At 39.1% G+C, this 14,982-nt stretch overlaps 1 protein-coding gene across 3 annotated transcripts in view; it reads right to left on the reverse strand.

The window, feature by feature from the left end:
• The window catches only part of AK5 (adenylate kinase 5), a 271,283-nt gene that overhangs the window by 92,978 nt on the left and 163,323 nt on the right, over nucleotides 1–14,982 (reverse strand). For all 3 annotated transcript variants that reach the window (XM_054691447.1, XM_054691446.1, XM_054691445.1), the window contains exon 8: nucleotides 9,227–9,303. In XM_054691447.1, the coding sequence (XP_054547422.1) occupies nucleotides 9,227–9,303 (77 nt within the window). The remainder of the gene's footprint in view (nucleotides 1–9,226; nucleotides 9,304–14,982) is intronic.

Here is a 14,982-nt window from a genome sequence, read left to right on the forward strand (position 1 = left end):
CACTCCCACCAGCAGTGCAGGAGAGTTCCTTTTTCTCCACACCCTCGCCAACATTTGTTGTTGCTAGTTTTTTTAATATGTGCCATTCTCACTGGTGTAAGATGGTATCTCATGGTAGTTTTGATTTGCATTTCCCTGATTGCAAGTGATGTTGAACATTTTTTCATATGCCTGTTGGCCATTCGCATTTCCTCTTCAGAGAAGTTTCTTTTTAGCTCCTCTGTCCATTTTTTGACTGGGTTATTTTCTTTGTTGTTGCTGAGTCTCATCAGCTCTTTGCAGATTTTTGTGATCAGTCCTTTATCATTAGTGTTGTGTGCAAAAATTTTCTCCCAGTTGGTGGGGTTTCTCTTTGTTTTTGTTATTGTCTCTTTTGCTGTGCAGAAGCCCTTTAATTTGATGTAGTCCCAGCTGTTGATCTTTGCCTTCACTATCACTGCTTTGGGTGATGTGTCTGTAAAGATGTCTTTGATATGCAAATCATGTAGTGTTTCGCCTATATTTCCTTCTATGTATTTTATGGTTTCAGGTCTTATGTCTAGTTCTTTAATCCATTTTGAGTTGATTTTTGTATATGGTGTGAGGTAGTGGTCAAGCTTCATTCTTTTGCATGTTAAATGTGATATTTTTGATTTAGAAGGTGACTATCACTATAAAAATTTGGTACACACACACACACCCCAGTAAACTAGGTGATCTGTTTTGGCCAGGGATGCAGCATTGTGATTTCATTCACTGAATTAATTTTAATCCTGACAATGTCACTGTCACGGGATAGTGGACACAAAAGAAGTACATGATAGGTTCCTCTCTCTCTCGGGTGTTAAAAAAAAGAGGAAATATTTAGATTGCCTACAGTGCCAGGAACTTTTATGCAGATTATCTCTTTTAATCCAAATAGCCTGCAAGGAATTATGTTCATTGTTACAGATGAAGACACTCAGGTTTGAAGAGGCTAAGTGACTTGCAATGCACAAGTGTGGTACTGGTTTGAGCCAGATCTATCTGGCTCCATCGTCCATGTTCTTTCTCATAAGGGGCACATACAGGAGACAATCAGGGAGTAATATGAGTCAGTCTATAATGAAGTACAAAATTAAATATGATCAAGGGCTGAGACTTAGGATATAAACCTCAAGTGCTTCAGGTAATCAGTGGGAAGGGCAAGAAGTTATTTTATTCTAATTATTACAGCAGATCTCAAGGAAGAAGCAGCAAGATTTGAAATGATTCCTGAAGGATTATGAAGATCAAATATTCTTTTTAATAAAGATATAGCTCATATTTTTGCCATGTTTTTGAAGATGTCAAAGGTACTCTTAGTTCTTCTGGGCTTTGCCTTCTAACTGTCCTCTGTCCATTTCCTTCCTGTCCTGCTAGAATCTTTAGTCCACACTCATTTACATGGCTAATATTCTTCTTTATGTTCTTTTTTAACCCAAACATAGTACAGCTCCATCACTGAGTGAAGGGAACTCTGGACTGTCTCTTTTGTCCCATGGAAGTTCCACAGGTTTCTGTGTCTTTAGTGCTTAGAAGAGTGTCCAGCAACCACTGGGCACCCTGGAGACCTTTGCTAAGTAAATGGGAAAAAAAAAATGAAAAGGACGGATAGGTCAAAATAAATATGCAGGTGATAGGGTCAAATGAGATCTCACACTGCTTACCACTCCTGCTGTGTTTCCTTAGTTCACTCTCTCTGCTGGACTCTATACTTCAATCCTCCACTGGCTTCAAAAATCAAACTCAACAGAGGGCTTTGCCTTTGGAATCATCTGACAGCAGTTCATCAGCTGCCCACCCTTGAACAAAGGAGCCCATAGTCCCATCTATGTATGCTCCTGATAAGACCCACGTGTGGTCCCTCATCTGTTCTCACGCCAGCTTTGGAACCCAGCTCTCCTGAATTCTGCCTGGGTTCAGAAAAACCTTCTTCTCTGTATGTTTTCCTCCCTAATAAGTGAATCCTTCCTCTAAATTTGTAAAATGTTCCAGTGTCTTTCATGACAAACAAACAAGCAGGACAACCTCCCCCAAGAGCATTTTGAAAGGTCAAAGTTTTCCTCCTTATTTCCATGTGCAATGATAATTTTTCTTTTTTGTTATTTTAAAAACATAACATATAGGTATATATATATATATATATATTACATTGTTCATTTTTGTATATTGCTTGATTTCTTCCCTCAGGTGTAATCCCCACAAAATTCCCACCACTAAATCACCCGTGAACCATCACCATAGTCTTTTGTGCTCTTCCTCCACCTGTTTCGACACTTCTTCCTTTCCCTCCCCTGCTGTATGTCTCAGATTTACAATTTGCCTGCTATTATTGTCTTTTTTTTTCCTGACTATATTCCTCCTATAAGTGATATTGCCTGATATTTTTCTTTTTCCTTCTGACTTAATCCTTTCCAGCTCCACTCATGTTGCTGTGAATGGCATGAGTTTCTCTTTTTTGATAACTTAGTAGTATTCTATTGACAATGATAATTTTTCTTTTTTTTTAAGATTATTTATTTTTATACAAGAGCTGGGGTATTGGCCAGAGGCATGGGAGGGTGAGAGGATTCACCAGAGACAGAGCGGGGAGCAGAACAGGCAGACGGACTGAAAGTACTGCTGAGGGGAGCAGCAGGCGAGACAGGAGAGGTCTGCCACGCCATGTGGGTATCTCCCTTGCTGGCTGGGAATCGAACCCATGCTGCAGAGGCTGTGGACAGCTTCACACTGCTGCACTCAACCCGCTGCACCACCAGGGAGGCCCACGATGATAATTTTTTAATCTCCCTCTTCTTCATTCTTTCATCAGCATTTAACACTCCCTGCTTCCTGAAACGTATATTTTTGTTGCCTCATCTTCCTCTGATCAACCTTTAAATTTCCTCAATGTTCAGTTTTATACCCTTTTTTCAATTCTGTTCTTTTTCTCTAAGAATGAGAGATCCACTCACAGCTTCACCTACCTATATTCAGCAGCTCACAAACTTGTATTCCCAACCCAGATCTTTCCTCGAAGCACCAGACTAGTATATTTAATTGTTCACTTGAGTTCTCTACTTGGATGCATTAAATCACTTTAATCTCAGCATGTCTAAAATTATACTCATGCTCTTTCCTTACAGAACTGGCATTTTCTTAGCATTCTTTCTTAGTGAATGCCACTACCATCCACCCAGCTGTACAAGTTAAAAACCTGGGCATCATCTTCAACAACTTACTCCCCCAGTTTGTATATCCTTTTAACATGCAATCCTGTTGATTTTGTTTCACAAGTAGCTCTCAACTGCTGTTCTGTCCATCTCTTTCACCTTTATTTCAGTGCAAGATACCATCCATCCTCTCTTTGTCTGCAGCCTCCACTGGGCTACTTAGAATCATCTTTGCCTTCTTCCAATGTGGTCTCCACATTGTGGAAAAGAACAGTCATTTAAAAACACAAATAGAATTATATCAGCACACCTTGCCTCCAAATACTTCCAAAACAATGTAACACAACATAACACCCCAGAACAAGTCTTCAGGAGTTCCAATTGACCTCAAGATGAAGTCAAAACACCTAACCTGTTCTACAAAACCCCATTATCCAAGCTTCCTTTATACTACCTTCCTCTTACTTTATACACCAGCTGTCCTGGCCTTCTTTCAAATATGATGCTTCTTCTTGCTTATATATGCTATTTCCTCTTTCTGAACATCCCCTTTGCCTACTCCCCATCTTTTCATGTTCTCCTACTTTTTCACACATATTTGGTAACCTCTTTCTTATCTGTTAGATCTCAACTTAGGTATCTCTTGCCTTTGGAAGGTCTTTCCTCACCTTACTGGCCGTATCTACATATTGCACTATAATTTCTTTCAAGAACATAACACAGTTTTAATTTGATATTTATATGATTATTACTATGTATTTCTACTGTAGGTTTCATTATAGTAGGGACCGTGTCTACTTTTGATTATCTAGAATTGAGTACATCAAAAACTCTCAATGCTAGTTGAAAGAATAAGTAAAACAATGAAGTTGAAGATATGGGAATGGATGAAAGTGTTGTGAAGTGAGAGAAATGGTCCTATGATGAAACTTAGAGAATATAACATTTTAATGGAGGGGGGAGAGACAATGGAAAAAAAATGTTGGGGGAGGAGACCAAAAAATGGCCATAGAAGTGGCATAAACCAAGGGTGCCAAGTGCTTTGAGAAAGCAGAAATGTAGCTAGATCCCCCAGACATCATTGGAACTAAGAAATGTCCTCCTGACTTAGCAGTAACAAGATGACTTTTAATGATTTCTTATGGGACATGATAAGCATAATCTGGTTTATAAGGCATAGTGTGTATAGGTAAGGATGTAGAAGTTGAGGAATTGACTTTTATTTTACCAATTGGCTGTTTAATGAAATGGGAGAGGAAAGACAGTATCCCACTTGGCCTTTCTATGATGTGCAGTACTATTAACAGTTCCTTTCTGTAGAGTGAGGATGATAGGCTGGTAGAGACAGAAAAGAGGAGATTCTTTGAGAATTAGAACCTTGAGAAAGATAAATAGTAGTCAATGGAGTAAGGTTTGGAGGAAAAGCGTTCATTGTGTATGTCAAGGCCAACAAACACTAGATCTAACAGGCTTTGAAGAAGCTCTATGACATTGACATGGCCAGATTAACACAGATCTGATACAGAGAAGAAAGCATATATTCAGCTGGCTCCTAACTATGTTGTGGATATTATCAACAAAATTTGGGTCATCTCAATTGAGTCCAGCTGTATAATTTTAAATATAATTTTTTCATTATTAAGAAATAAAAATAAAATATATGTACACATCCACACACACAGAAGAATATTATTCAGCCATAAAAATGAAGGAAAACTTGCCATTTGCAACAGCTTGAACAGACCTTGAGGACATTATGCAAAGTGAAATAAGTTAAACAGAGACAGGACTTTTGAGGAGAAGCCTAGTCATGATGGAGAATGAGTAGAGATTATCTGGGACAGGTGTGATTGTGTCGAGGAAGCTTCTATATAGAGGAAAGGGACCATGCAAAAGCACAACCCACTCTGTGGAACTCTGAATTACTTGGTGTGACTGGAGCATTCAATGTGTTTGGTGATGGGCAAGGGATCAGTATGGGGAAAGATGTTGGCTATCAGATCTAGTTTGAAAGTTTCCATGTATTATGATGAGAGGCTTGATTTAATTCTGACATCAATAAGAGTCAAGAAAGGTCTTAAGCAGTGGAACACCATGATTAGTTTTGCTTTTGAGAAAGATGCTTTGGATAATTGAGGAGCCTGGGTCAGGGACACTCACATTGGGCAGGGAGACTGTGCCCATCACAGTAGTCCCAGGGAGAAAGACTGGGGATGGCACTGGAGCGAGAAGAAGCAACAGGAGAACGGACCAGAGTCTTGATCAAATGGATACTGGGAGGTAGAGAAAAGGAGACTAGGAAGATGCCTGGTTTCTGGCTTAGACAGCAGGGAATACTGTGGTATCAATCATAGAAATAGGGAAAACAGAAGGATGAACAGATTTTGTGGAGGAAGATGTAACTTTTGAATGTGGTGAGTTTGAGATGCACATGGGAAATCCAGTCAATGTTGTTTAGCAAGCAGGCAGCTTGAGTGAAGCAGAAATCCTGACTGAGCTTCTTAATAGAGAACATATGCAGCAAGAAGTGAAGAGCTGTGGTCAGGATGCTGGGGAGCATCTGCATGGAATCAGTGGACCGAGGACTGATGCATGGAAACCAATAAGGAGGGAACCAAGAAGTAGGGGGGTAAGAGCTTTGTGGCTGAGGCCATCTTGGTGCTAGCCAAGCAGATCTCTTCTTCCTGCACACCAAGTCTCCTTGCCTTGAGGTTGACCCAATGACTGGGGATGCAAAAGAATGTGAGAGGAAATAATGTACAATTAAGGTAGGTCTATCTTCCTCATGCACTTTTCCTTCTTATCCATGATCCCTTTGAAAATTGCATGTATAATGACCTCTGGAAGGAAAGTACTCAAGTTTTGATGTGATATTTCAGCAGAGCCTCACCTGTCTTTCCTGGAGTGAAATGGCTGTATTTGAATTCTGTCTTTAGATCTTAAAAAAAAAAAAAGGCTTAATTGGGGCCTCCCTGATGGTGCAAGGGGTTATGTCTCGGCACAATGAAGCTATCGGCAGACACCTCTACAGCAGCCGCTACAGCACAAGTTCGATCCCTGGCCAGGGAGCTAACCCACATGGCACAGCAGACCTCTTCTGTTTCACCCGCTCCTCCCCTCAGCAGTGTATTTCAGTAGATCTGCCTGTTCTGCTCCCCACTTTGTCCCTGGTGAATCCTCTTACCCTCACCCTGCACCTCTGACCTATACCCCAGCTCTTATATGCATAAACAAATAAAACAAATCTTTAAAAAAAACTGCTTAATTTCTCTGTGTCTCAGTTCCTTATTAATAAAATTGAGATAATAATATTGATCTCATAAAGGAGGTAATTAATGTGAAGCTCACAGAATAGTATTCTAGAAATGTTAGAAGCTAAGGGGGAAGAGAATGTCAAGAATAGGGAGATATTTTACTGATGAATCAGCAAACTATAGCTGGCAGGTCAAATGTACTCTGCCTGTTTGGATAAAATGTTCAGTTAAGAATGGATTTTACAGGGGCCTTCCCTGGTGGTGCAGCGGTTGAGCGCTGGGCTGCGAGGCTGCCTGCAACCTCTGCAGCGCCGGTTCATTCCCGGCTGCCAGAGAGGGTCCCACAAAAAAAAAAAAAAAAAAAAAAGGATTTTCCTTTTTTAAATAGTTGGAATAAATCACATGAAACTTACATGAAATTAAAATTTCAATTTCCATACATAAAACTTCACTGGAACACAGCCAAACTCTTTTGTATAAGTATAGTTATGACTGCTTTTGCATTACAATGGACCAGTCTAAGTGACTGTTACAGAGATATGTAGCTCACAAAACCTAAAATACTTACTATCTGACCCCTTACAGTAAAAGAGTGGTGAATCACACACAACAAAGGTCAAAAAGGTAAGTAAAAAGTGTGAAGTAGAGTTGGCAAAAGATTACTGGTGACCAAGATAATAACTTTGTTCAGAGAATTTGGTATGAACATGTCAAATTTGATTCCTGATTCTACAGCTAGCTTACTGTGTGGTCTTGGGCAGTCATTTAACTGCTTTGAGCTTCAGTTTCCTTACCTGTAAATTGGGAATAAACTGAGCAACCATCTTGAGTCAATGTAAAGATTAGCATGTAAACCATAAAACAGTGTTTGGCTTGTAGCAGGTGCTCAATAAATACAAGGTCTTGCTTCATTTAATCTGCTGCCACCAAAATTGTTGTTCCTTATGTGTAACATTTGTTCACTTTTAAAAATTTTTTACTTTTGTCTTCTGTGCTCTGATTTTTTACATTAAATGCCAAGTTTTTGATCAAATCTCATCTCTTTAATAAGGTCATCTAAATTAATACTGGCCACCTTACTTAATACTGTAATCTATTCCCCAATCTGGCATTCCTAACCCTCTTACCCTCTTCTAGTTTTACTTTTCTCATAGAACTTATCACACCTCTGACAATTTAGAGAATTTACTAATTTATTATGTTTATTGTTTACTATGTGTTTTCCCCATAGAAATTAAGTTTCTTGCCTGTTCTATACAATTATATAACCTCGGTGCCTAAATTGTACCTGGTACACAATAAGTAATCAATTCATATTTGTTGAATGATTAAATAAAAAAAAATAGGTGAGGAAATTTTTAAATCCTTGTTCAGGCCTGAATGTACTTCTTCAATCTTTAGACTTGTCTCATCTCTGTAAAATTTTTCATTATTATCTGTCAAAATATCGCCTCTGCTTCTTTCCCTCCATTTTCTCTCTGGGTCTCTTTTTAGGATATGTTGCCCTCATCATTATAAGTGTCTCCTAAGTACTTTTTTATAGTTGACAAGTAGTTATACTCCTGTTTTACTCTCAGGCATCTCCTCAGCTCTGACATTAAGTTTCTTTTTCAGCAGTGTCTAGTCTATGATTCAACTTATTAATTGACTCAATGACAATATTTTTGTGCCTAGAATTTCTATTTTTTCCCCTTTTCTTTTCTTCCTCTTCCTTTCCATTCTTTCCTGTATTTGTTTCATGGCTACTAATCTTTCCTTTATCTCTTTGAATATTTAAAATATTCTCACATTAAGATTTTTTCAGATTTCTTATTATCTTTAGTTCTTGTGGTATGAAGTCTTCTTTATTTAGTCAGCTAGATTTCTTGTTATGGTTCATTTCTCTGTACAATCTGCAACTGTGGAGCTTACTTCCCATAGTGGGTGTTTGTCATTTGCCTATATTGGAGTCTTAGAGAACTTAGCACAATGCTTAATACATGGTAAAAGATACTATAAATGTGTGGTAGTTAAATATCACTTCTCAATATCTTCTTGCTTTGTGTTAACAAGGGAAGAAACTTAATGCGCTTGAGAATATCTTCTGAATGTGAAATGCACAGCCGGCCGTTCCATTTGGATATTGGTCAAATTTATCTGCTTTGTTTGTCACATATATTAGTTGAAAATGGGGGGGAAAAACCCAGAAGAACATGTTCTCTGGGCTTTCAGCCATTGCAGAGAAGCAGTGATGAGAGGTGGAAGGAAATTTCAGACATTATCCTTTTTTAAAAATAAAGCCTAATTAGAGAGTTAGATCATTTGCCAACTATTTTGGATCATTAAAATACAGCAGAAGGAGAAGTTCTTCTGCTGAGGCGAAAATGACCCAGATAAATTTATTTGCCTTTATTCAAACAGAAAATATATTTAACTTCTTGGCTATATTATCCTCAATCATTAGTCTCTTTTAAAGGTTAGAAATAGAGAAGTTGAGCCTTGAACCTGTAGCTGCTGCTCAATAAACACTGCTAGCTTATTATGAGAAGAGATACAGGTGTAAATTCTCGGGTTAGAGAACTGCTTGTAACCTCATTTCTGTCTCATGTACCCTTTGGCCACAAACCTTACCTTATTTACTTGCCATTTTGTGATTGTGGACAACAGAGGCTAAAGGACCAGAGCTAGTGATTGAAAGCTGTAGTCTACTATGACTTATTATAGAACATGATATCTGTAAACATTTCACGTACTGAATTATAATTCTAATTTTCATAAAACATTTACAGTGGCTAAAATCAAAAACATTTGAAGCAAGAGATGTTTTTAGATTTTAATTACCTGATCTTCATAATCAGACCCTGTGTCAATAATGTCTCCAGTGTCCAACATCATCAAAGGATCAAGGTCACTCGAACCTAAGATTAAGAAAGAAAAGATTACCTGATGGAGGTCATATATGTTGCTTCTGAAGCGAATAATCTCCCTCCAGGTTTCCATATTGTTTTCATGATTACAAACATTTCTAAATCTTCCTACCTGTTGTCACAGGTTTCTGTCTGGGTCACAGACAGAAAATGCTGATACTCTGGTCACTGTCTCTACCCTTAAGAATACAATTTTATGTAAGAGGTTGATTTGTCAACAGCAATGTTCAGAAGCCAAAGTGCAAAGAGCTCCTAACTCTGACTAATAGTGGAGGGGATGACAGAAGTGGGATTCTTCATTAGGAATGAATCTATGAGCCCAACACTGAGGATGAATAAAGGTGTCCAGGGAGAGAAGCAGTTTAAGGGTGTGCAATAATAACCAAGGTAGAAAGACCATTGTGAGTAATATACACAGTGGGGGAAGAACATGGGGTTCCACAATAAAAGGATCAAGTGTGTTCACTTTGTGAAAACCTGGGTATTGTTTCCTCCAAACTGGGCCAGGTGAGGAAAATTAAGGTAACTTAATGTCCTCGTAGAAAGTTTCCTCCCTGGCCACAGGTACTACAAGCTACATTGAATAGCTTACCCATTAATTTCTAGTGCTCAAACTTAAACCAGTAATTTTCATAATGGAGCTCCTGAGGCACAACTGAGTTACCACCCTCACTTAATGACTGGGTACATGTCCCCTAACTAGCCAGAAACACAGAAATCATGATGCCCATAAAATGCTATTCTGTACCCCGTGAAGAAACAAACCACTCCATGTTTCATTGTAAACTTGGCCTTGACTGATACTCTTGGTTAGAATATGCAATGCCTAATGTTTAATGAAGATTGATTAAAAAGAAAACGTAAAACATCATATATGCTTCTCAGATATGAACCTCTTTCAGTGATGCTCCTTTCATATTTTCTTCCAAAAAAGAGTCGACATGTATCCTCACATAGTCTTTCCTTACCTCTTCCTTTCTCATCAGCATCCTGGATGTTTACTAAATTGACTAAATACTAAGCAGTAACACACTTGTTTATTGTATTTGTATCTTTACAGCTCTTTTAAAAGATGATAAAATCTTTCAAAATGGAGATGCTTGACACATCAAACAATCTTGGAAAAGTGACTATATAGTTGCCATGTACAGTTGCATAACTGTGTACAGCACAAGAGGAAGTAAAGCCAGTTAACTCTCCAAGAACAGCCCTTGCCAGTTCCATTGTAAAGAAGATGACCCAAAAACATTGATTCAAAAGAACACCTGTACATCTATGTTTATCGCAGCACTATTTACAATAGGTAAAACCTGGAAACAATCCAAATGCCCAAAAATAGATGACTGGATCAAGAAGATGTGGTACATATACACAATGGAATATTATTCAGAAATCAAAAAAGAAAACTCATGCCATTCACAGCAACATGGATGGAGCTAGAAGGAATTATGCTCAGTGAAATAAGCCGGAAGGAAAAAGAAAACTATGGGATGGTTTCACTTATAGCAGGAATATAGGGGAACCAAATAAGACATCAATATAAAAAAAAATAATACCATTCACAACAAAGCAAAAATAGACAATTATAAATCAGAGACATCCTGCAGGGGAGGAGGAGGGAGAGGGATCAGAGGGAGGGAGGGAGGAGCACAGGGGACTGTGGTGATGGTGCACGGGTACCTTGGGGAAGGAAATTCTATGGGGACTCAACCTGAGGGAGTGGGGGGAAGTAAATATTGTTTAAAAAAATTACCCAAAAAAAAACCACAGAGAAAAAGTTAAAAAAAAAATAAGAAGGTGACCACCTTCCACTAAAATGGAGCTGGCAAGACTAGGCACCACATGCTATTAACAGATTGAGACTAGAGGGATCATAACGAAATGCAAATTTTACGTATAGCTTTTTTTTAAAGTAGTGGGGTTATATATACATTTTTTAAAAAATGTTTTTTTTATAGAGGCATGTTTTATTTATTTATTTGTTTGTTTGTTTGTTTGTTTTGTCTATACATGCACTGGGTACAGTCAGAAGCGCGGGAGGGTGAGAGAATTCACCAGAGCCAGAGCGGGGAGCAGAGCAGGCAGAAGGACCGAAGTACACTGCTGAGGGGAGCAGCGGGCGGCAGGAGAGGTCTGCGCGCCATGCGGGACCCTCCTCCAGTGGCCGGGGAGCAGCCGGGGATCGAACGGCACCGCAGAGGCCGCAGGCAGCTTTGCAACCCAGTGCTCAACTGCTGCGCCACCGGGGAGGCCCTATATATACATTTTTAATCTTTGTGTTCTTTGGTATTTTTTCAAATACAAAATTTATAAGGTATATCTTAAGGCCTGAATACTTGGCTGTCTTGACAGCCAGTTTCAAGATCAGTTGGTTTGTGCTCATGTGTTGTGAGGAAGGAAGGGTGTCAAAAATAAAATGTATATTTTCCATTATAAGTTCAAGGGTATTTTAGAGCAGTATTTCACAGAATCCTATCCCCTCATTTTAGAAAAGAGGAAAATGATTTGTGGTGAAGTGAAATAACTTGACCAAGGTCATGCAGAAAGTGACTGAAATTAAAGATAAAGTCAGAGCTCCCATTTCTAAACACACCCTGTCGACTTCAAGTTCTAAGAACATTCCAAATGGCTTTATAATAATGATCTTTCATTACAGCTCTTTATAGGTGAGGACATGGATGAGTGTGCCACTTTTTCATCCTGAGAAAATATGGAACAGTGAACAGTGGATGAGGAGGTGGGATACCCTGTGGCTTTGGAAATGGAAGAGTCAGAAGTGGAATCCAGGAGTGTCTGTGTTTTGTGACAATCTGCTGGCTGCTATTGGTAGCATTAAAAGCGATGCCTATTTTATTTAGCTTTCATTACTTCCACAATATAGGTATTAGTCACCACCAACTAGTGGAAGCGGTGATAGGTACATGGATTCAAATGATAGCTTCACTGCCACTGCAGTTAGAATGATTCATGTGGAATGAACAACGTGATCTGAACACAAAAGCTTATTCAACTTATCGCTGTTTTCGTTCCTGCGTCCTACTTTTTTTATTTCATTAGCAACTGTTCTTTCAGTTGTTTTGAAAATGTATAATGTGAAGGGCTCTTAAACAACCCAGTTAGTAGACATTACATATTAACATCTGAAACCACAAGATTATTAGAAAACCATCTTCAACAATAGTAAAATGAAGAGAACCCTGTTAAAAAAAATAAAGAAAAAAACTCCTGCTTCTAAGAAGAAATTGGCTTTCCTAATGAAATGCTTTTGACAGAAATTTTATTGTATCATTAAAGGATGGAATTTCTTGACATATCTTTGCTCTTGGCAACAGTACTAATATATCATTGAAGGCAATAGACAAAGGATGTCATTATCAGCTCAGATAATGATTGAACAGCTTTCATTTTATTTTAGCATTGGCTGCTTGGTTAGCTGAAAATGGGACCTTTAATAATAGTCTAAAGTTTGATATACATAATAGGGAGGTAAATATAGATGTATGTACATATTTTGGCTCTCTTTCTTTCATTGGACAATTTAACATAAAACAACTGTGGTGATCTCACTCCAAAAAGAAAGCAAAATTAGGGCACTTTGAAAAAGTGATAGTATGACATTCCTTCCCTCTGTTTTGAATTTCTTGATTTTTTTTTTTCAGATTTAAAAATAACTTCTGTAGATAACAGAAAGGTATAAGCTGAAATAGCACCCTACAGGGAGTACTCGGACTCACCAGATTTAGATGCAGAATGGTTTTTGGAAGTGATACTTCCAGGTTGTTTCCTTAAACTGAATTGGGAATATGATATACATTGGCTTTAGAGGTATCGCAAGGCTACGATAGTGCATCCAGTACATGGTTAAAGATTTTTCCCCTTCTAGTGGTTCTTCACTCTGTCTCCTGGCCCTTCATCTGCCCCTCTGAGGAAAGTCTCCCTTGTCCTGGCTCTTCCATTAAACTGTAAGCAGTTTTAGGTGGGCTTATATTTCATTTCTGAATGTAAGAATAAAAATTAGATATGATATGCATTTGATATATAAATGCTGAACAACTAAAAAGTGAAAAAAAGGACATCTACATTCCACTTTTGTAGATTTTCATCTTATTCATTCACTCTACAAACATTAAATCCTCCTAAGTGTCTTGGGCATCAACTCTGGAGAACTCAACTCTACTTCTAGCACGTGTGGACAGTGTTAGTAACAGCCTGAATAGAGTCCTTTGAAGAAAAGCAATGTATTTCTCTGGAAAAAATATCCTGATGCTATTTGGAACTAGAAGGTAAGCTCTTCATAGAATGTGGGTGTTGGTGGACTGTTTTAAGTGAGAAGGAAAGTGGGGGATCTTCCACCTGTGGACAAAGGGTTAGGGGGAGGAAGGGAGAGAGAGATAAAGGGAGAAGAGAGGACAGTAAGACCTCTGAGAAAATGGGAGAAGTTGTGTTGCATAAGATGTGGGCTTTCCCTGTGATCCCTCAAGGCCTCAGCAAACACGATATAGTCTTTTCAATGTGACAGCCACATATTTTATATATGTATCTATCTATCTATCTCTCTATATAATTTTCTCTTTACAGCAATCCTATGAGATAGTTTCTATGATTCTCCTCACTTTATAGATGAGAAAAGCGAGTGCCAGAGAAACTGAGTGATGTAGCCAGATGACTCTGCGACAAGTATTAATGGAGGACTCCAGGGGGGAGGAATCACTGCAGAAGGGACACAGGGTAGTGGCATTGCATGGCATGGAGGCAAGAAATTCACGCTCTGCTCACATAGCCAAAGAAAATTTGGTGTGGCTAAGAGGCAACTCACCCAGCCGAGTGGCCCTGGGAGCAGCCAGCTGGAAGAGAAAGGCCGATGCGCCATCTGCTATGACATTCACACTTGATATCAACAATCTCTCAATTGCAAACTCTCCTTTTATGAAGTCTTGTAACCAATAAGGGCATTAGATTTTGAACATAATATATTTATATACATTTAATTATACAATCACTATTGTGATAAGTGCCCTGAAAGAGAAACACAGGGTACCATTCAACGACCTGATCTTGTTGACAAAGATGCCTTGACAAAATCACATTTAAAGTAGGACATGGCCAGGGGAGTGATGGGGTTTGGTGTTGGGAGAGTAGAGGGGTGCAGATGTGGCCATGGGGTTCCAAGTAACTAGTGCAGAGGGCCAGACCAGGATGCTATTTGAGGTTCAAGGAGCTGGGGAAAGCTGGTATTGGGGCGGGGGCAGTGGAGTGGTGGGAACAGGATAGTGATGCTAAGGACACAGAAACAGGGTTGTCTGCCACATTAAGGACACTGGTGTTTAAGGCAGGAAAGTCATTGAAGGTTTTGTCTCTCTTTTTTTTTTTGTCAGGGAGGCAGGGTGATCAGAGCCGCACTCTGTGAGGATCTCCATGGCAGCGAGAGGATTCACAGCAGACAGGAGAGGCCAGGGCTGACGTAAAAGGCCGGTGAGGAATGACAAAGCCTCCACGAGTGCAGTGAGGACAGAGAACAAGGACTGGACTCCCAAGGTGTCCCTGAGGAGTGTGGGCCAGAAGAGCAGGAACATTTTCATTTGTCTCTTAAAAGAACAAAAGTGCATGATCTTCCTGATATGTGGAATCTGAGAAAGTCAAATACATAGAGGCGGAGGATGGAATGGTGCT

Source organism: Talpa occidentalis, unplaced genomic scaffold (assembly GCF_014898055.3).
Source record: "Talpa occidentalis isolate TD23 unplaced genomic scaffold, MPIMG_talOcc4v2.1 talOcc4.9, whole genome shotgun sequence".
Lineage (NCBI taxonomy): Eukaryota > Metazoa > Chordata > Mammalia > Eulipotyphla > Talpidae > Talpa > Talpa occidentalis.